Source organism: Corvus kubaryi, unplaced genomic scaffold (assembly GCF_017639235.1).
Source record: "Corvus kubaryi isolate FWS band 111438036 unplaced genomic scaffold, C.kubaryi_AGA036_p1.0 133, whole genome shotgun sequence".
NCBI classification, from domain to species: Eukaryota; Metazoa; Chordata; class Aves; order Passeriformes; family Corvidae; genus Corvus; species Corvus kubaryi.
In genome coordinates, this window is record NW_024580667.1 from 16,287,541 (window position 1) to 16,311,008 (window position 23,468).

Genomic DNA, 23,468 nt, shown 5'->3' on the forward strand with positions numbered 1-23,468 from the left:
ACTCATCCTTATTTTCTAGAGGTGTACATAGTTTAGGAAAGGAAAGCACTCCAGAAAACACTATAAATAAGGTATCCATATGTGACCCTTTCACACAGACAATGTTGCTGATTTGAGTTGAAACACAAGTAAAAAAAAAAAAAATGGTAGTGGCTTCTATGAGGGATTTTTTTAAGGCTTGGTTCTCACAAACTGGAAATGAGAGCAGCTTTAACTGGTATTTTAGATGCTGTTCAAAACTTGGTAAAGTAAGCTAATGAAAACAGACTTAATTTTTTGCCCTGGTTTGTGGGGGTATTTTTATGTCATTAAGATGGAATTTTCCCTCACCACTGCACTGGAAGTCTTCCAAGTGCATTTGCAAGGTTAGCAGAAGGAGGAGATGTACATTGAACCAAGCTCTGCCCATTTCTGCTTGGCTTGAGTAGGTCTGGCCTTTGTGAAAGTCTTGAAGAAATGCTGTATCACCCTTTCCTGATGGTAATCCAGGAACCTGAGCAGTGTTTGAAGGAAGTGACATAAACTGGATATGAGCTATGTGTTCACTGCCATTACACATTCCCACCTCTTCCAGAGAGGACCAGTTTAGCTGTCTGATGGTCAGGAACATCCTGGCTGTACTGTTTTTCTCCGAGTTATTAGTGGAAGAGATGGTTACCAACAGACATTCATGCTACCTATTTCGGTCATCTATCTCCAGAAAACGTTTGTCCCTTCCCATTCTGGAGTGCCTGTATCACTCAGTTTTCTAGGCAGAACCTTAAACAGGTGGCTAAAATCTTGTCTAGCTTTTTAATGGCTAAAAAGAAAGTTTTGTTCTGTCATGTCTAGAGGAACTTATCTATCAATTCTTTGACACAGGCCACCTGCCTGCCCCATTTGGCCAGCCCCTTGCCCCATTTGCCCTTTCTCAGACTGGTTTCTTGACACTATAGTCATCCCATGCTAATCTGGCTCATCCTGTCTGTGGCATTAGAGATGACTGAAGTTGTCTTTTCCTAACTGAAAGTGGAAAAAGAAGCTGCAAAAAATCTAATCATGGAGTGAATGGATCAAACATGGATTTATATTCCAGGTGTAACTCCATGGTGGATGAGGATTCTGACACCATTTTGGGTGTGGATCTCTGTGCTTATAAGGAACTAGGAAGGAGTAGAAAACAACTGCAGAACGCAGTGCAGGAGCAAAGCCCTTAACACATCATTCTCAACTGATCTGCTCTAGCTTCCAGTGGCAGCAAACTGCTCTTTTTGGAATATTGTGGCTATTTCTTTTCTCCAACATCTCAAGTAATACAATACCTTTTCATCACTTCTTGTTGCTGGAAGGGAGGTGTTGAGTGTTCATGTTCTGCTAGGGGAATTTTTTCATCTAGGACAAATGCAGGCAGAAGATACTATTAGGTTGATCCAACAGAAAACAAGGGTAGTTAGAAAATGTGACATTTATATCCTTACATCTACCTGTAAGAGTCTGTGGTTTTAAGACTAATGCAGTTAAGTCTGCTGTCAAGAGGATTTAGCTGCCAGCCAGACTGGTTTCCCAGAAAAGAAGTCTCTGTAGACTGGCTGCTATTTAGTAAGTGCGTGGTGGCCGTTATTCAAGCTTTTAAGCAGATTCCTTTTGCTTGTTATGGAAAAAAGGGAATTATTCTCTCTTTGTTAAACGAAAATCATCATGTTCTTGAATTTATAACAGATTCATAGACATTAGTGCAAAGTGATCCAAAGGCAGGTTGTTTGGTCTGTCTTGTCTGTCTTGTTTCTCCCTCCTCTCTTCCCCTCCCGAAGTCAGAAGTCATGCTCAGATGTCAGATGTTGCTGAACCTGTTTGGTTGCTTTGTGAAATCTGGAGGGGCAAAAACTGCCACCTGGAGCTGCTACCCAGAGCAGCCACTACTACAGCTGACTAGCTCACAAAGACACATTTATTCTGGTAAGCATTAATTAGATGAAGAAGGTAGGAAAGAAAAAGAGAAGAAAAGAAGTTATTGCATTCCTGAGCTGATATTATATACAGGACTGACAAGTGCAGAGGAAAATTGCAGAGCATAGCGGCCGTCTCTACTGGCAACTGAAAACAGCCCAGTACCTTTGTTTTCAAGGGACTTGTGCTTTGTCTATTTGCTCTAAAGAGAGCTAGGTAGGATAAATTGATGATAGCTGTGGCAAATAAATATTACCTGAAATGAAAAATTGAATTTGCAATAAATATTAAAAGCATAGAATCGAGATTCCAATCCTTTGAATCTTCACTATATAAAGCACTAATAGGCAATGGGGTTTTGGGGGGGAAGGTTTTTTGGTGGTTTTTGTTTGTGGGGGTTGTGGAATTATTGCTCAGCAAGTCAAAAACTTAAAAAATGGCATGTTGTAAAAGGCTCAAGCATAAAAAGGCTTTCAAAAGAGTAACTAATGGAAGATGGGCACATGGATGGCTGTTCCACTGCATCAGAGTGGGTATTCCTGGGAGAGGATCTGTCAGTAATAGGTTTGTTCCTCAGTTTTCTTCTACGTCACCCATGTTCTATGGGACATAGCCTTTCCATGGCAGCTGTGAAGAGAACATTTGTTTGATCTGGTGTTACTGCTTCCTATGAAATGATATATCTTTATTAAAAATCTCAGGTTCAAGGAGATTAAAATTAATGGCTGCAGTATGTATTATTCTCTACTGGTATTCTGTGGTATGTTAATACCAGTCCTGTATGAACTTTAGCTTTTGAAACATATTACTGCCTGTGTGATGACCTTTTCATTTACAGAAACTTTAACACCCTTGCCAGTTAGAGGACTTTGTCTTTGCTTCTAGGCTGAAAAATATCATGCTCAAGACCTGGAAGTTTCATAAAAATTCTTCCCTAAAGATATTGCTACTGCTTAATAGCTGTCTGGTTTGGATTTTTTTCTTGAGTCACTACGGCTGCCCTTGTTCTTTGGTTTACCTGCTAGCCTTTGATGTTAGTTAACCTTTTTCCTTTTCTCTTGCTTGAGTACAAATGCACTGTTTCTTTTCATGCTTTTAGTTGTAATTTACATTGTATTTTATGATAGATTACAGTAGCAGGAGATTCTTTTGAAGAATGGAAAGAAATACCATACAGTTTCCTTTCTTGGTCTATTTGTCAGCATTGCTTTTGGGGAAAACTCTATTTCATGGACTACAGTGATAGTGCAGGATCTCTGGAGAGCTTACAACTTGAACGACAGACTGTTCTGTCAGCCTGATGGGAAATAATACTTGCATGAGTCCTTAATCTGAAATTTGACAGTAAGTTGTGTTTTTTCTGTCTGGATGCAGGTGCACCACCCTGGAGAAGACACTGACAAGAAAATAAGGAGTAGAGTATGACACAAGAGGAAAGTTGCCAGATATTTAGAGATTTAATAATAAATAGGAAAAAAATTATTGCTGTGTTGTCCAGGACTTGGTGCTTATTTAATCTCTTGCCAATCATGAGTACCTAGAGGGAGAGTGATTGATAGGATTAATTAGAGATATATGTTTAACAAGTGTTCCTGGCTCTAGTGGCTCATTAATTAAAACTTGAACTTTGTAAGAATGCTCTTTGCAATCCATATTGGTTTACTAATTCAAACCATTTTGGTTTTGAATGGAGGAGAAATCAGATGAACAGGTCAGTAGTGCAACAAAAATAATATGTAATGAGTTAAAGTGATTTATATTTCATTGGAGAATCAGAAAAACCTGAATCAACCCATAAATCAAGCATAATCGGCAAGGCCTGCCTTTGTGGAGATGTTTTCTTTAGCAGTCTCTGGAGGTCTGTGTTTAAATTCATCTTATGTGAGGTTACAAGAATTAGTCTTTGAACTAACTGTAGACTAAGTATATAATTTTTAGGTTTTAAGCAATTTCCTTTCCATTAAGCACATTGAATATCCAGAATCTTTTTCTTTTACACACTTGCATTTGTAAATAATTATATCTCTTCACTTGACAAACTATTAGAAAAATAACAAAAGGGTGCATATGTTTCATTGCACATCAAGGGTCTCTATCTTGAAGTTTTTGGAAATCTAAAAGGCAATTAATTCATTTAACAGGCCCTGTGCTGGTATGCAAGGATTTGAATTCTCTGATACTTTGATTTGTTTTTCATAAGTTAGTCTTCTTTATTAAAAGGCACGGCTTTCTTTTGCTAATACTTTTCAAGGCTATTCATTTTAATTTGCTAATGATCCTAATTTCTTTTAAAATATACTGGTACAGTTAATATATGAATATCACTGGAAGAAAATAGACAATACCCTCAGGACTAAAGATTATTTCATTAGCATAAACTTTTTTTGTTCTAATCCTCTAAGTATTTGTCTATGTGCTTAACTTTATTTAGCGTTCCCAAGAAATTCTTGTATCTGATGCTGTCTCTTAGTGTCTGCAGAGCAACTGCCACTACCGTTTTCAGTAAGAAGATTCTCCCTTCATAGGAAAGCTGCTGAACTGTGGCTTTAGTTGGAAACAGAACTGAAGTTTCAGCAAAACTGGGAGCTGAGTTAGGCTAAAATACGCTTGTAATTACTGGAAGTGTAGATTCATACTACTACTCATGAATACCACATAATCTTTCCTTAATACTAAGGGCTATATTTCAATGTTTAAGAAAATAAATTTAAATTTCTTCTCTAATACAGTTGCTTGTGGCCATGATATAAGAACATGAACAGATTCAGGCAGTGTTTGTCAAGTTCATTAAAGTGATATTTTTTTATCCCAATCAGAATCGGATCACGTAGAGGTAAAGCATAATCAGACATCCTATTTGTGAAGCATCTCCACCAAAAATACTAATCTGCCTGTGATGCTAAAAAACCATAATTTTTAAAATATTAAACAGTGGGGATTTGGCTGTAGCCAAGAGCCTCAAAATTAAGATTGATTTCTAAACCTTCCAAAGTTTTGAGGCTGTCTAGATTTTAGATCCCAATATCCTCTCCACAATTTAGGATTAACTGCCTTTTCAAATGCTGTAGAAGAGACTTAAACTTCAGAAGATGTGTTTAAAAACTTCAGGCTTCACATTTGGTAAATGTCAGCTCAAGTTTGTTTTGGCATTGTACTGCTAAAAAGCAGTTAACAACAAAAGAAAAGAAAACAATTTTCTTATCTTTTCAATACAAAACCTTTTCCGTGTGATGAGTTTGAAAGGGTAAACAATCTTTTTGGATATGCTTCAGGAGAGAAAACATAAAAAGGATCAAGTTCCTGGCTTTTGACTGGGTTTGTTTTAATTTTTTCCCCATTTTTAAACATATACTTGCACACTGGTATTCTTCAAGCCTTATTTTGATCATCAGGTTCTACTGATGTTTTCATACTCCTGCACTGATTATTCCTTCAGTGTCCTTCAGGGCCGTGAGGTCTTCATGAATTAGAGGATCTACATTCAATGCTGTATTGTTAATCTAACAATTTAGAACAGAGTAATTAATCTTCTTTCTCTATCCAAAACCCAAAATGCAGCACTGAGCAAGAGGCTTCACTGATCATAAGGAATTGTTAAAAGCAAGTTCTGTGTAGCAGTGAAATGGTCTGGGAGTAGCTTTTCTTTTTCCTTTTCTCTGCCTCGCCTACACCCCGAAGTTGCAAGCAGCTGCTGTACATTCTAAGCAAGGGGATTTTTCATTTGTGACTTACTTTGAAGTTTTGAAAGATATGCTTTTGTTTAAATTGGGGTAATATGATATTTGATAGAGCAATTTATAACCTATTCAAATGTGAAAGAAGTACTACACATTTCTCCTTCAGCAAGATACAAAATATTTTAGAATCACATGTTGCTGTTGAAATTACAGTTTTGCCTTTCTCCAGAGAGCCTGAATGGTGGGTGATTTATAGTATGGTTCATTGGGCCAAATTCAAATGATATTTAAATACAAATGAAGCACTAGGGGGGAAATGGCATACCTGTACAGTGACCCATCAATGTCTAAAGAGTTCCATCAACGAGACAAGAGGAGGTTTATAGCTCAAAGAGCAATTAATATTAAACAACTATTTGAGGGAGAATCAGTACTTAGCATTCATATGAAACAATTTAATATTAAGACATTTTTCAAATTGTATCACATGAATTGCTCTTGGTGACATGATACTTCTTAATTTTTCCAAAAAGCCAGACTACCTTTTTATTCCTTTTATGTCCTTAGTGTTCAAAGAGAATTGCAAGGTGCAGATGCTGACTTAAAGGGAGGAGTATCTGTATTTTCTCCACTTCTTTCACTTGGGGTGAGCAGAGGATGTGGCTAATCAGAAATGTACTGAAGGTTTCCTGCCTGGAGCAGGAAAACCCTACATCTCTGACATGCTGCTAGAACAGCAGTGAGGCTGCTCTTACTCTGGCCCTGAACAAAAAAATGTGAGTTGCTAATGTCATTTGGATCAGCCTCTCTGTGCTGACTGACCATATGGTAAGAGAAGAAAGACTGGGGAGATACTATTTTTAGCCAATCCACTGCTGTTGGTTTTCTTCATCATAGAATCCTATGATTAGCTGTATAGGACAAGTAATTTATGTGATTGTGCCTGCCTGTGAAAAGTTACAAACTGCAGACATTAGCATATTTGTTCCATTTGTTAATATTACAGTTTCAATATGATCCATTATACTACGCTATGGCATCTGCTTTCTGTAGACAGTGGATTGATTGTTTGGAATAAGTGTCCAGCAACAGCACCTATCAATCTAAAAATGTATGTTCCTGTCCATCAAAATAAGATAAAACTGCACAAATAATGAATTTTAAAAGAAATATTGTGTTTCTATTCTGTACATTGAAGGAGTGGCATAGAGAATTCTCTTCTGAGGGCAGAAGGCAAGGCAGTAAAAATGAGATTTTGGAAACTGCGTATTAGTATTTCCAAACTAGCAAGGAAAAAATCTTACTTTCTAGCTTTCTTTAAAAAACATGGACCAATTTTTCAAGTCCAACTGTTTTCACCAAGGTATCTATGCCTGACTTAAAAGCGACACAATGGAACCCAGCAAAAAGCTGTGCTGGATGCTTGTGGTCAGTGAATTTCAGGATTAACACTGGATTATGATTTTGTGCCCCATCTAAGTTGCTTCTCCCAATCAGTCTTGGTATTATCTTTTTCTAGAGCTTTGAATATTTTGTGGCAACAGGATTTCTTGTAACCTAACTGGGCACTTGCTTGTTTCTATTCTATTGTTGATCTGCTTCAGCTCCTAAGGTGCTCTGTTTCTTGAGTGCGAGGAGCATTGTAAGCAGAATAACACTGTAACTATACAGCACAGCTGTGAGGCATGCAGGATGCGAAGTATGATACTCAATGCTCCCTTAAACAACAGGATCACACTGATCAAACTTTTACCATGAAGAACTGACTCTGAATTTGGCAGAAACAACAGCTGCACAGCAAATAGATACATTTTGGAGACTCTGACATCAGAAATACATCATTTTAGAACCCACACATGATGAAAGAAAAATTTTACAGTGGGTCAATAGATGGATTTTCATTAAGACTCTGAACTTTAAGCTATACTAAATTTAGATACAGTGACTTATTTCTCTAGTAATATATTAGCTCAGAGTCTTAGACTGAATTTCTTCACATCCTATTTGAGCTAGGGACGTTGCCAGTTGATATGTACTGAATCTTTTGACATATTTTAAGAAATTACTGTTACAAGCTACCTGCTTCTTTTCACTCCTGTAACTTACTGCAACCACACACACCTTAAGCAATCATTTTTTGTAGTTTATACCATGCGAAGAAACACATGAGGTATGGTTCAGCACTTCATCTACTGATTCTGCGGTGAAGGGGGTAATTTTCAGCAGAAAGGAGCTGTTGGTGGTTGAAATACCTTTTGTTGCCTTTGTAAAATTCACCAAAGCTCTTGGTAGGTGTCATAAGAATGCAAATCCACAGCTGTGTTGGCTCTGAGCACTAAAGATATGTTAAACTGTGGTAATTTGATTATTTTCAGTCATGTATCTCAGTCCTTCTGCTATATGAGAATCCAGTTCCATATCTGAAGACATCTCTATTGAGGTTTTCGTGAATTTCAATAGGTATTGCAGAGGAGGAAGGCTAGAAGACATCTATTTTATAGTTCATGCGAGGTCAAAAGTGGAAGAAGGGAGATTATTGTGGCAGAGGATATTTGTTAGATGTCTTCTTTATCTAAGCTAATATTCTTGAATGATAACTCAAATAAGCTGGCATCACCAGTGGCACAAATACAACTTTATGAGGCTGTGGGTTTGAACTTATAATTATTCACTTGCATACATGTGTATATGTGCATACATGTGCATAAGCAGTGAAAGTATCTGAAGCCTTTTCTGACAAACCATCACATAGAGATACTCAGCTCTAAGTTCTGAAATCTCCCTCATTGTTGTCTATCGTAACACATGCACTGTTGCCCTCAAACTGAAGTAAAACACATGCAGGGCTTAAGGCAGATGTATCAGCAAAATTAAGATTATTGAAATTGGCATCGCTTTTATGATTGGTATCACTTTCAGGATTGAAAGAGAAGAAGATTTAAATAAATGTTTGTTCATTGAAACTGCTTCAGACTGTGGCTGGTTGTCTGCAAGCAAAGGGTGTGAAAATGCAGACGATAATGTGGACAAAGAGAGCAGCAGACAGCATCTGGTAATCATAGAATCAAGAATCATTTGGGCCGGTTGATCACAAATGCATCTGGATGAGTACAATGGCTGGAGAGCCAGTCCAAGGAAACTACATGATGCTGTTTAATGAAAGATCAAGGACAGGATATGTGTTGAGAAATCTAAAATTCTTCTGTCTAGGACTTGTGCTATGGCTTCTACTGGGCTGCTTATAACTTGACTATAAGGTATCCATAGACATTTAATATCATGGAAAAGGGTTCTAATAATCGTCATCCTCCTGCACATCTGTCTTGCTTTCTGCATACTCAGTTCGCCTGTTAGAAGCTGGTATTCCACACACAAGTTAACAGACGTTGCCAGCTAAAACCTTTAAAAGCCTTATGAAGAGTATGTATTTGTATGAGGTCTCTGGCCCATTGTTTCAAGGAAATGAAATGAATAGGAAATTAAATAATCACAATAGTTGTTTATTGCTTCAAAAGAACAAAGTGTAGGCCCTTTCATGGAAGGAAAACCTAAGACAAGTGTGGATATGCAACCTTATGCTCAGATGTCTGAGGTATGTTTTGTTTCACTTTTTGTTACCATTGTATGAAAGAGGGCATTGCAACATGAAAAACGGAGAACACAAGGAAGCAATTCTTTCCTGCTGTTTCCACTTTGTGTGATTTTTTAACACCTTTGTTGGAGACCAAATGTCTGGTGTGACTTCAGTCAGGATTCCTCCCGGGCACTTTGGTAAAGCATTTGCAGTTTCCTGTTGCAGTTTGCTGCTTACATACAAGTTAAAGAGAATTTAAAAAAAAAAGAAAATTAAGCAACTGCTATCATCTTGTGTTTCACCTGGTGAATCTCAGAGATTAGTGTTTGTAGGAAGAGAAGTCTTTCACACAAGTACTCTCTAATTGCCCCCATTTTTGGCAAACCGCTGGACTTTGTGCTGTTATGTTTTTGAATAATTTGAGAAAACAGTAAAAAAGAAGTTAAATAATTATTTGCCACAAGTCTGTCATGCAGAGTTCTGCCATTCTGGAGAACAGCAAGATTAGAAATGTTCCTTTTGAGCATGGCAGGTTTGGCCAGTCCAAGCCAGCCTCCCATTACATGGCTGGGTGCTGCCAGCCCCAAATCTGGGCAAATTGTTCCCACAGCCAAGCTCGCCCTCACCCAAGCCATGAGTCAGCAGTGTCCCACCACAGCCCTTGGTGGTTTGCTGGGATGCTCTGCAAGATGATCCATTTCTTCCTGCCTTCACCCCAGCAGGGCTGGCCCTTGGGAGGGAGAGGAGGTGTTTTGCTGTGGGTGCAGCGCGGAGGACTGGCTTTGGGAGCACAGATCCTGGCGGAGGCAGTTAGGTGGAGCGGGTTTTCCTGCAATTGTAGGGGAGATTTTCCTGTTGTGTTTCAGCCACAACTGTCTTGCCGTTGCAGACGCAGTCAGTGCTGCCACAGGATTACTGGGACAGTGGTGGCTGCTACTGCCTGTCCCAGCTGGGCTGCTGGTGGTTCCTGAGAGGGCCAGCGTGGTCCCTGTCTCTGCAGCAATGTTCCCCACAGAAGATGTAAGGCGGGATCCAGAGGTGGGTATGCGGCTGGGTGGCTTTTTGGGAGTGGAGCAGATGCATATGTGTATGCTTGCCATTGCAAGTAATTTAGGAAGTATTTTATAATGTGTTTAGCAGTTGCAGGGAGGAGTTGAGGTTTGCTCTGTTGCTGTGATGAATTATCTTTTTGGTACTTGGAAGTCTGGAAAAAATGGAACATTTTTCATCTTGTATTTTCAAACAAGGACTTATTGTCTTGTTAGTTGTCATAAAACCAGCTAGAGAGATAAAGGGGCATTAGCATCTGCACAGAGTTAACGACATCTGGAACATTATAATTCTGTTTTTAAAATAACAGATGAAGGCTGAGATAGATGTTTACATGAGAAAAATTTTAAAAATACAATCATTCCCTGAAACCTGCTTTACTCCTTGTGCAAAGCCTTTCAAATTCCATTTATTTATTTGTAACTGATGAAGTTACTTAACCTAAAGCAGTGACATGTTTCAAGTATGATGGCTGAGAGGTGGTGTTTTTTCAAAGGATGCATGTTTGGTACCAGTATGCTCAGACTGATGGTCTGGTCACTACGGTTATTTTATATGCAAATTCTATATCCATAAAAGCCCACAAAACACAGCATACATTTAGGAGAATCAGCAGCATGCATAGATCACAGGTACAGAATCATCATGTGATTTTCCCAGTAAAATATTTCACGACAAGCAATTGTCTGAGAAAAGGATGACATTCAGTGATGTTTGAAAATAGGTATTTATGAAGCTGTTAGAAGAAAAAGCTGGAAGCTGTGCAGATGCATACCAGTAATTCTTTCTCAAGTGCTACTCTAGTTATTACAGTAACACTGACCTGCTTGCCAGCTGACAGGAAATCTACAATTTTGTTCTCTTTTTTGAGATAAACTGTGAGACGTTTTTGTGTCATTGATGAGGAAATTCTAAAGGGATGTAATTAAGCTATTGTTTTTTTTTTTTTTTTTCCCCATTCTCCCTTAAAAGCTACTAAGCTATTTTGTGAGTGATATTGAGAACCTTTTATTTGAGAGGCCTTTTGCTGGTATTGATACAATTATTCAGAAGAAATTGCTCACTTTAGTTGCTTTTTCCTTTTCCCTTTTGGGATGTTCTGAAGATTATCTGCAGGACAATTAATTTGGGGGTGTCAAGTAAACTAGTAAGTAGTCTAACCAAACTAGTAAGTAGTTCTGGATCCTATCCATGTGTGCGTGTGGATGAATATGTGTGTGTGTTGTCAGAGGACAGACATAGCTGGGTAGTAAAAAAAGCATTTCCTATTCATTTAATGAGGCTACTAAGCATGGCTTTTCCAAGGATCAGGATCTCCCTGAACAGAGAAGAGCTGTACAAAGCAAATACCATCCATATCTCAGGGCTGGAGGAAACTGGGACTCTAAGAAACAAAGACACTCTATAGTGACAGCTCCGAAAGACAACCTTTCACTCTGCAGAGTGAGAATAAATTTGATACTGGATCTTCTGGCTGTTATACAGCAGCAACACAGGATTCAAATTGCATTGCTGATACAATGCACCCTTTGCTGCTTTCAATTTCTTAGCTTAAAGTAATGAAGTTTTGCCACAGAGTGGTTACTAAAAACTATGCGGCAAGATTACGCGGCTGTGGATAATGACCGGTTTTGTCTCAGGTCTTTAAAAAGCCTTAAAAGGATAACGTTCTTAAAGGACGTAAATGCATAGATGAAACTATTTGGGATCACCAGGGTTTATTGTGGTATGTTTCTGCAAAGTAACACTTTAAGAAATAAAACATATGGGCATGTCTCTGGTAAACAATAAAGCGCTGCTGGATCTTTACATAAAACACCAATTGATATGACTTAGGAAGTCCTCAAGAGAGGTTAGGTGGAACCTTGTCACCTTCTTAGTATTTAGCTTTATTAGGAAAGAATAAAGACTAAGACTTTGTGTCTCAACTTAAGGAAGGGGTGGTACATCACATCACTCCACAGACTGGGTTAGGATGCCAAGCCCTTGGGTGTCTTGGGGGCAGAACAACTGCAGCTTGTTAACCACTAAATACAATTCTGTACTTCTTTTTCTTCTCAGTTGATTATGCAGCTTTCATTTTGTGTCCTCTTTTGTCAGGGTCATAATTTTTAATCATGCTCTATTTTATACATGCCCTAACTATTTTGGGATATTTGGGTTATTGCTGCCATTTGGTAATGCCAAGCAATCTGAAGAGAGGACTAGTAAAGTTGTTACTACACTCCTTGGTACAGTGAGCGGGAGAAATGTAACCCTTTAAAACCTTTAGAAAGTTGCAGCAGATGGCAGGAGAGACTGGGATGAGCAGTTGGAAGGACAGGGGTCTTTGACCTGGTTCATGATCTGCAGTATAGGAAGGCAAACTATTGCTTTGTCAAAAAACTGTGAATGAAATACAGAAGTTGAAGTTAGGTTTGTCATGTCAAGCAGGCTGGTCTTAAGACTTAGTGCATCTGGTTCTAAGGAACTGTCCACATGCCTTTTGCATGCAGCAGGGACCAGAACTATCTAAATCCAGAAAACCCCCCCCTCAGTGGTGTCAACTGAAAAGAGGTTGCTTTGGGATCATTCTCCTGCAACTTGACTCAGTTTTCTGTGTCTCCTCTTGGATTTTTGACTAGAGAACAATAGAAATTAAGCAAATTCAAAGATATTTATTGGAAGCAAATTTGGCTAAACAACTGATTGTTGAGCACATCAGAATAAAAAAGAATAGATGTTAGATTCTCTATTTTCTCTTTTTCAAGCTCAAGAACACTGGAAAGAGTTAGTTGATGTAGTCTTAATTTCTTAGATTCTGAAGTTCCTTTCATACCTGGAATAAAATAAACATATCTAGATAGCACAGATCACTTAATACTAAAGGTAATCTCAATTTGTTTAAATGAGATGGCTTTAGAGATGGCCATGTCTTTCCACTGATTTCCAAGGCACCCTGTAGAGACCCATTCAGATGAATGTCACCATCTGCATTTAGGAACCACTTTGCAGCAGGAGAGGGACTGGAGTCTCATTTTTTCTTTTAGTGATTTGCTTCCAGGTACTTGCAGATTTCTGTTTGGGTCTACAGAGCTAAAGAATGCTCCTAAAAATTATTCTGCTAACGGAGAACAGGAGCCTGGTACCCCAAGCTGTGGTGGCAGAAATGTGCCCATGTGACACCAGTAGGATGGGAAATGTCCCCACTTCTCTCAGAGCAGGACTCAGGGTCTGGTGAGGGCCTGTGTCAGGATTCTCCTTCCTGATGGAGTCGTCCTCCTGCTGGTTCCCATTTTATTATTCTCAGGCCCAGGAAGCCTGAGCTGGGTGTTTCCTCCACTGGTGACAGGTTTCTGTCAGAGGTCTAAACCCGATAACCTTCAGAGCACAGATATAATTTGTTCCGTATCTTCCACCTTCCCACAGTTCACAGCTAATTTCCCCTTCTAATGACCTGATTAAAATCTTGATTTTTAAATAAACCATTGATCTTAGGGAGTTCAGTGTATGGAGAGTACAGCACGCATAAATTAGAAGGAGCTCTTCAGTGTCAGACAGTAGAGGGGTTTTTTTGCAATAGCCAGAATCTCTTTGTATTCTTTGCAAATCTACAGACTAGAACTCTGAGAAAGTGTGTTCATTCCTTTAAAAAAGTAAAAAATCTTTTACAGGCTTTTTTGAGGATCACATATGAGGACCAGAGAACAGAACAGTGAGAGGTTAACACTGTGTATTTTGTAATGTGATTATAAATACAAGGAGCTTTAGTTCATCAAAAATACATATTGCAGGTAATTTAAGTTCTGTGTGGTGGTGAGGTCACACCTTCATACCTGTACCAGTTCCTGGGACTCTTCTTGCTGTTATTTTAAATGCTCTCTTTGATAAGAAAGCAGACCCTGGTACTCTTCCATGAGAACTTAAAATGTCATTATCTAGGTGAAGACACGATTACAAATTTAAGGAGTGTCCATGAATCCCTTTACTTAGCTGTGGGGAGGAATTCACAGAACAACTTGGTGGGAAGAGAATGCAGTAGTTTCTTTCTGCCACCCTAAGACCTCCTCTGAAAACTCGCAGCAGCTTAATGGCTCCAGTGTTTCCAAGCTGCACTAACATATCTGTGTGTGTGACCCCTTGTGACTAGAAGGAGTGTGTTGGAGCACATAATTTCTGAGTATTGCTGTTGCTGTATTGTCTACGTTAAAAATCAGGGTGTACCGTGTCACCTAAGGCATTACACAAGCTGGGGAAATGTGGGAGATTTGCAGCTCTACCATGCAACCAAAGCCTTATTAAAACTGGTGGGTTTGGGTGGGTAAAATTATTTGACCTTCCTTTTGTTGTGGAGTGGCATCTATATCAAGAATGCTCTTAGCTTGAAATGAGTGAGGTAGGAAGAATGGTGTGGTGTACAGCAATTTGTTCCCTTTGGTAAGTTTTTGAGGCTTGTTCCACATGTTGTTTTCCAAGCTCCCAGTATCCAGACCAAGATGTGAGCTTGATATTTGTTCTTACATAGCTATGATATACTCCAGAATAAATACCAGTTTCTCAAAGAAAGAGTGTGAATTTAGTTGAGGATATTTTTGGAACAGACCGTCAACCATATATTTAATCGGAGGTCAATGCTGATTCACATGTGCTAAAGATTAAACAATTGATTGCATTCCTTCCCCTGAAGAATTTTGAGGAAATATTAAATCCTGTATCTAAAGAATGTAAAGCTACAGGAGTTGCAGAAACATAAAAAATAAAGGCCAAAAAGCATTCCAAGTGTATAGTAGTATAGGTTTATGTGCACATGTGTAATGTTGTACCTAATATGTTACAATATATAATATTAAATCAGAAACTTATTGGTTGCTTTGGGATTTAGAGGACTTGATCTTTTTCTTTTCTCGTCTGTTAGTTTTTGAGCCTTAGTTATTGTTTTATCTCCCTTGAGAAGGAGTATGTGATGTTGTGCCAAAAACCTTAATTCTGTGAGATGTTCTTGTCTCACTGAATAACATAACAGGATTTATCTTTTCAAAAATATATTTTCCTACTAGCATATGTTTCAACCAGAAAGGGATGTTATCAAGACTTTATGTCACTGCGAACAGCATTGCAGGTGTGCTTTTGCTGTACTGATATAATTTAAATGTTGAAAACAGCTATCTCAACATTATGGAAACACTGCATGTAACTTCTAGACAAGGCAGATGATCATTCTTCTGTCAATGAAAATGTATGAATAGGATGATCTAGTAATTTTCTTTCATGCTGAACATTTGTTTTTGCATATCAAGAGCTGTTGAGCAGACACTATCCTTTGAATATTTATTAATTCACGCTGCTTTGATAAAAGCCAGTGGGAAAACAAGTATTTGCTTGCTTCGGGGTGTGTGCAGCTCACTTTCTTTACTGTTGTAGAAGTTTCCATTAAACATTTCTAAAGAAAAAAATATGAAGTTTGATTATTAGTTCTTTTTGCACTACTCACACAAACTACACTATTTATATGAACATCTCACTAGCTGTGCTGCTGGCAATTGCTAGCATCATGAGTACTCACAGACTTCAATATCTGTGGTGCAGAAGGTTAAACCCATGATGTACTAGGGACTACCTGGGCTATTGGTTTGGTTGTATTTGAAACGTTGATTGAATGGGGTGTGGAACAATCGCGTTCACTTGTTAGAAGGAAAAGTTTTTTCCCAGACAATTTTGTGTATATCCTAGAAAAGGATCAAAAAAGGCAAAAAGAATAGTATTTGCTTCTTATTTTTTCCACTGTTAACAGAAGAAATTGAAAGCTGGGGTTTTTTTAATAGCCTGTAGCAGGTTTTTATGACAAAAAAAATATATAAAACTTTACTTTTATTGTGCACTTAACAGAAAAATGTTGCCACTTTGAAAGCTACAGCTCCATATTACAGTAGTAACCTGCTTAAGCATTCCATAGATTACTCAGGAATAGTGTGGGTGTTGACTGCAATTCCCCTTGTACATATCCTAGGCTTAAGTATATGTATGGACACACACATGCACATTTTATTTCATTTCATACTTACATACTTATATTTTGTATTCAATTTCTTTTTGTATTTGTATAATGGCGGTTTAATAAATTTCATTTTCTAGCCAAAAAAGCTGGCAAGTGTTTTCAACAAAAATACTTAATCTTCAGGTGTTCAATCTTTAAATTAACCGGTGGTCTTGTGTCCATCCTGTATATGAGTTTGGAGGACCAGGGCTGAAACAGCCTTTACTGTAGCAGCCATTCCATGGCAGTCTTAACACAGTAAATTGCTAGAAAACATGACAAAGAAAAATGCTATTCAAGCTTGGCATATTTTGGCTGTAGTTCACCAAACCACTACAAACTGTGATTTTTACTGGAGAGAATTTTCAAGGAATTTTGGAACATGTCACAAGTCCAACTCTTTTGCCCAGTGCTATTTGTTAGTAAGACGCTTAAAAATTCTGAAATGGCCTACAGCTGCTTCCTCCTACAACAGGACTGAGTTCACTACAATTGAAATGAAACAGCTTTAATTCATGCCGTGAGCTCCACCTTTGCAACAGTGGAAAGTGAAGTTTTGTAGGACATTGTTTTCCACTGCTTTTCCACTCCTGATAGACTCTGTTCTCACCTTTCCTGAACATTGTAGGACCAGCTGGAATAGAAAAAGAGCAGGAGACACTGTGTGGCATGCTAAAACATTGCCTGCTAGCTTTATTGTAATAGCTAGGTATTTATTCAGTGTGAGGAGAATTCTGCAGTGTTTTACTGACCAGAAGTGATCTCAAGATACTAGAATTTTTGACACATTCATTTATAAGTGTGGTTTTATATTTGTGGTGAGTTGACTCTGGCTGGATGCCAAGTGCCAACCAAAGCTGCTCTGTTACTCCCCTCTTCAGCTGAGTAGGGGAGAATAAATATAATGAAAGGCTCATGGGTCAAGGTAAGAACAGGGAGAGATCACTCACCTACTGTCACAGGCAAAACAGACTCAACTTGGGGAAATAAATTTAACTTTTTACCAAACAAATCAGAATCGGGTAATGAGAAAATACCTTCTTCTCCACCCCTTCTTCCCAGGCTTAATTTCACTTCTGATTTTTCTGCCTTGTTCTCCCTAGCAGCAGTGGGAGATGGGGAATGGGGGTTGCAGTCAGCTCATCACACATTGTTTCTGCCACTCCTTCCTCCTCGGATGGAGGACTCCTCACACTCTTCCTCTGTTCTGGTGTGGGGCCCATCCCATAGGAGACAGCAGTTCCTACAAGAACTTTTGCAGCGTAAGTACTTCCCACAGAGTGCAGTTCTTCACAAACTCTCTGGTGTGGGTCCCTTCCACAGGGTGCAGTCCTTCAGGAACAGGCTGTTCCAACACAGATCCCTCATAGGGTCACAAGTCGTGCTAGGAATCTTCTCTGGCATGGGCTTCCCACAGGGTCACAGACTCCTTTTGGCATTCACCTGCTCTGAAGTCCTCCAAGGGCTACAGCTGGATCTCTGCTCCACCATGAACGTCTGCAGCCTGCAGGGGGACAGCCTGCCTCACCATGGTCTTCACCACAGGCTTGTGCAGAAAAATTCACATTGCCAGAGAGGTTTATGTCCAGAAAGGAGACAGAGGAGTCCTGTAACTTTATTCATGAACAAAGGGAGAGGCCATAGGGCATTTCCCCATGGGGTGTCTCAAATTGTTGGAGGATGCATCTTCCTTTTCATCCTAATTTTCCTGGCCACATTACCCTCTCCCTTTCCCCAGTGACTAAGGCACTTGGAAGGTACAGACTTCCCAACTCACCTATTATATGTTCCCCTTAACATGCAAACACACACACACACACATACACATCCTTTGTATAATATAGCTCTATTAAGTCCTTGTTCTTTTTCTCAAAGTTCAGGATTTTATCAAGACCTTGGCTGGGCAGCAGTCCATGTCAATTAGTAATGTTTTCTGAAACTGATGGTTTCTCCTGTTACTTCCCTACCACCAAGTCCCTGGCCCTATCTGCAAGCAGATTCACACCATCTGTTTGTAAAGACACATTCATCTAGTTCCTTTCAGGTTGCAGGGAAATCTGCACCTGAAACATCTCCTCCATCTCCTTATTCATTGTCCTTGCTGTCCACAGAGCTGTTTCTCTAACATACTCTCACTCCCTTCTTCTCTGGCTGCAATTGCTTCTCTGAAGCAACTTTTTTTTCCCTTCCTAAATTGGTTATCTCAGAAGTTATCCCACTGTTGCTGCTAGGCTATGTCTTGGCAAATGATGGTGTTAATGCCACCTACAAAATATGTCATGCTTGTAACCAGAGGTACAGAGATGCTAATTCCACTAGTGTTACTAGAAGTCTTGCAATGAACTAGATTGATTTGGGGATTTCATTTAGTGCATGTTTACAACATACTGCATAACTAATCATTATGTGCCTGGGGAGATGTCAAAAATGCAAATTTATTTAAGTATATTTTTGTTGTTTAAATAAGATTTGTTTTGACAATCACTTTTATTTTGATATCCGGTCTTAAAAGTACCTCCTGTAGGTAGAAAAATAATACTTGTCATTTCAATGACATTTTGGTTATAATATAATATTCTGCCAGTAATTCCATATTTTTGCTAATGGGAAATTGTGTACTAGAAATTCCTTCTTTCCTTCCTGTGTCTGAAGGCTGTGTGCCTTTCAATTTTTGAGCTGAGTTGAATATGGAATACAACCATATGTGTATATAAACCATGCATATTGTATTTCTGCCTAGTCTTCCAGTTTTCTGTAGCTATGGATTCTCTACCGTCATCAAGGAAAAAAAACCCAACAAATTCAATATGAAACCTTAAGGCAAGGGCCAGTGAGTTTGAAAGATTTTGTAGCTAGATCATCAGCACACTCATCTGTACTTTAGGCACCTATTTAAAAGTGAAAGCAGAATTGAAGTGGATTAAAGAGTAATCATTTGATTGTCCAGAAAATGCAGCCCCTCTTTGGTGAGGGGCTCTCAAAGGATTCATTATTCAGTCCCAGGTGTGGTGTGTTTTGACTTATTTGCAACTGCAAAAGAAAACAGGGAAAGGTAATTTTTTGGTTTCTATCAGTGTGCTCAGCTTTGTTTACCTTGGAAGATAGGTTCTTATTCCAAGATGTTTACAGTCTGAGATCAGATTTTGGCATCCTTGCTCATACTGAATAGCATTAGTTAGGGCTGAACTGCTGCTCATTCAGGTCAGATAGATTAGAGTTAGTCATCAATTGAGATGGTGGTATTTGTGTAGAGCCCCAATGGTGATTCAAACATCTTTCTATGAGGCAGTGATGCAAATGTTTTTCTGCTGCTTCTAGCTGTTTATCTATACCTCTCTTGTATACAATTAGTATAAAAAAGCCTTTGCTTAAAAAAAGTGCTTTAAGAAGGAAATGGAATGAATGAAACTGTTTGGCACATGGAGGTGCAGAAGGAATTTTGCACAGAAAGATTAGCATAGAAGAAAGCCCTGTATTCTGAACATGGTCCTAAGAAACAAACCTGAAAGGCTGGCAGGTTTTCACAGGGCTGCCAATAGATGAGCAATGATTAGTTTGTCTTTTTAAATATTGTCTCCTGCCAAGCCCAAATCCCCTTCTCCCTTTTCCAGTGCAGCATTTAGCCTGCAGGATAAGGGGATGATGAGGTAGACAGTTGTGGTGTGGAAGGGATTCAAACAATGTGAATGAGATTTTGATCTTCTGGGACTTCTGTGAGACAGAGAGTGAAGAGGAGGAAAGACAAACTGGTCTTCATTTGCAGAAAAGGTTTTAATCTCTTCTTTGCTGCATGGCTATGGCTGAGAGGGGAGTTGTCTTCCTGCTTATATTAAATTTCCAGACATTTAATTTTGACCAGATGCACCATGCAATTATGGCAACTGATGGATAGCTATAAATGAATTAGTCTTTGGCAAACTGAACGTTACTTCAAATGAGATCAGCATCACAGAAGATACAGGAAAGCAAATTTTGTGATGGGGTCAGTGCATTTTTTAAATGCTCAGATTTCTCGGTAGAATAAAAGGACGCATTAGTGCAAAGAGGCAAAGTATCCTAATTTCTAAGCATACCTCTGGAACAGACGCCTTGCTACTCTTCCCACGCAGCAAGGAGGACTAAATACCAATGGTGAAGTCTGAACCTTGCCACTGTTTGCTGAACTTTCCTTTTTGCTTTGGTTTGTGTTGGGGTTATAGGTAGCATTCCTGTCACTGTCACAACGCTCCCCACACTAATTGTCATGAAGTACAGAAGATTCAAGCATGCTTGGTTCCCAAGGCTGCTAATGAGCCCTGTAGCTTTTCTCACCCTTAATGAATCAAGGTTTGATTGTGGGGGATTCTTGTCCTTCTGTCCTTTTCCCTGGCCAGGGGAGGAGTCAAGAGTTCACACAACAGAACAATGACTTTACAGTGTAAAGACGATGCAGCTGTGCCATCTGAAGCCATCCTCAGTTATGAGCAACAAAGCTTAAATAGATTGTACTGTGAAGAGGTACAGCTCTGTGAGTGTGAAGCATAGCTTTTGCTTCTGCTTCACTGACCCGTCTGCTTGTGGCAGTGACGGGCCCTTGATGGGAGTTTAGGCAGGGAGAGCTGCGTAGGGCGACTCTTTCAAAACCATTCTCTGTAACACTGAGCGCAGGAAAGGAAGCAAAATGAAGTTTCAGTTGATCTGTGATGGGGGTGTACTGCTGCCTTCTCCAGAAAATCCCATGCCCTCCATTCAAAAATCATTGATTCTCATCCAAATCCACTTCAGGGGTTTAATAAGTTCACTAAAGCAAGCCATAGTTCGTGTGTCTTAGCAGCAGAGAGTACTCATACAAAAATGGATACTTACACAATGTCCCGGATTCGGCTTCCCTGGCTGGATGGGCAGCTGGCATCCCTGAAGCCAGATAAATGCATGTCACACACAAACCCTCCTAGGCAAATCACACATTTTACTATCTCACTATATTTTACTTTCTTACTGTGTAGAGGCTTTTCTTGTATTAGTGATTAGGATCAGCAGTAATTTGGGCTAAACTACTGTTTGGCATCATCATTTGGGCATTTCAGCTACAGTACTGTGTGTTCCCGTGGCTATATTAATCTTACTACAAGCATGTATGTGATATACTTTTTGGCATATATACACAGTTATATATATGCACGAACATACAGGTACATATAAATATAGCTGCATGTGTTCTTGAAATACATAGGAGTATATCAGTATATGATATATACCATACATATATGTAGGATATCACATGCTTCCTTAGAAACATTACTCCTTGTGTTTATATCCATACACATATTTGCACAAGTAAACACAGATATGTGCTCCAAATGCTGTGCTATTGCTATAGTAGCAAGTGAAAATTTCAATCTGATAAAATAACTCTTTTAATGCTAATAGAGATTTTAAACTTATCAGTTACAATACTCTGTACTAATCCTTGCTTTGCAAATTTGTAGGGTTTTTAAAAAAGTACTAATGCTTTGCAAATTTGTAGGGTTTTTAAAAAAGTTTTACTAATAAATGAGTGAAGCCAAAAGTAGCATCTCCAAAAGAAATCTAATTTTGCTGTAATAGGCTGTTCGAAGTTCATCATTTTGGGTTTTAATAATGCACAGAAACATCTGCTGTTTTCTCGATCGCATGAGAGAGAAAGGGAAAGAGAAAAAAAATTAAAAACGTTTGGGGTTTTTTCATTCTTAAGTGAACAGAGAGGGGGGAAAACAAAACAGTTTAAATACCTTGATGTGTGTATGTGCTGGTTCAAAACTTTTGATTGCTCTCCCGCCCGGCATGGTGAGTTGACAGACCAGGGAGCAGTGGCGAAAGTTGACAACCCCCCACGGCTGACCCCTCATGTTTTCTCTTGCCTAATCGAATTTTACGTGTGTTTCCAGATAGCTGATCAGCTTCCCTGGATTTCGCTGACGCCACAGGAAAGCTTTGCCTGAAGATGGAAACACTGGAGTCAGAACTGACCTGCCCTATCTGTCTAGAGCTGTTTGAAGACCCGCTGCTGCTGCCTTGCGCTCACAGCCTCTGCTTCAACTGCGCGCACCGCATCCTGGTCTCCCACTGCGCCACCAACGAGCCAGTGGAGTCTATCACCGCCTTCCAGTGCCCGACCTGCCGCTATGTCATCACCCTCAGCCAGCGCGGTCTAGACGGGCTCAAGCGCAACGTCACCCTGCAGAACATCATTGACAGGTTTCAGAAAGCCTCAGTCAGTGGGCCCAATTCCCCCAGCGAGACCCGCCGGGAGCGGGCGTTCGATAACAACAGCATGTCGTCCTGCGAGAAGGTCCTCTGCCAGTTCTGCGACCAGGACCCTGCCCAGGAGGCGGTGAAAACCTGCGTTACCTGCGAGGTGTCCTACTGCGAGGAGTGCCTGAAAGCCACTCACCCCAATAAGAAGCCATTCACCGGCCACCGTCTCATCGAGCCCATCCCGGACTCTCACATCAGGGGATTAATGTGCTTGGAGCATGAGGACGAGAAAGTTAACATGTACTGTGTGACTGATGACCAGTTAATTTGTGCCTTGTGTAAACTGGTCGGGCGACACCGTGACCATCAGGTGGCAGCTTTAAGTGACCGCTATGACAAGCTAAAGGTCAGTGTTACCTATCAATTTTTTTAGCCAAGCAGTGTGTGGTTGGGAAGGAAAGTACCCTTTGGTAGCATGCTAAAGTCTTCATTCAGGCAGTGGTTGGGACAGGGAGATGTGCAATCTCTAATCATGAGATACAGATCTGTATGTGCATTTGCTCACCATGTAAAAGGTGCCAGATTTTACAAAAGAAAAAATTCCTCACTTGTGTTTGGATTTGTCTAGAGCTGTAATAAGGAATATGCAGCATAAAGTACTGTTTAGGTGAATTTTCTTATCTACCTGCAGCTTTACTCCTGGCAGCTGGCAAGGTTTAGTGCTGACTACAGGTACACAGGCGCTCATTGAAATGTCAGGCATTCTTTGCATATGCTTTGCTGTTGATTATTTTTCATTAGGTTGCTTTCATTGTGAAAAGCCCCTCACATCACCACTAACAGGAGCTGCATTTATCTGTGCTGGTTTCAGGGATGCCAGCTGCCCATCCAGCCAGGGAAGCCGAATGCCGCCTCCGCTCTCCCCGCGCTGTCTCCCACCAGGCTCGCAGGCAGTGCGATCCTGGAAACAAAGCCAAAATTGTTTCTGATCTTCTTGCAGCATTCCCACGGT

At 39.7% G+C, this 23,468-nt stretch overlaps 1 protein-coding gene and 1 long non-coding RNA gene across 8 annotated transcripts in view; one reads left to right on the forward strand and one right to left on the reverse strand.

Moving 5' to 3' along the window:
- The window catches only part of MID1 (midline 1), a 242,505-nt gene that overhangs the window by 125,318 nt on the left and 93,719 nt on the right, over positions 1–23,468 (forward strand). For 5 of the 7 annotated variants that reach the window (XM_042037855.1, XM_042037881.1, XM_042037843.1 and 2 more), the window contains exon 2: positions 22,147–22,862. In XM_042037855.1, coding sequence (XP_041893789.1) covers positions 22,203–22,862 — 660 coding nt within the window. In that variant the 5' untranslated portion in view covers positions 22,147–22,202. Of the gene's footprint in view, positions 1–10,061; positions 10,216–22,146; positions 22,863–23,468 lie in introns of those variants that run through there. The other 2 variants (XM_042037852.1, XM_042037870.1) reach the window with 2 other exon arrangements.
- On the reverse strand, positions 12,546–22,150 carry LOC121669231. The gene is made up of 3 exons (XR_006017655.1): positions 21,991–22,150; positions 21,086–21,133; positions 12,546–13,045 (listed from the first exon to the last, which is right to left on the reverse strand). It is a non-coding gene; the product is annotated as an uncharacterized LOC121669231 (long non-coding RNA).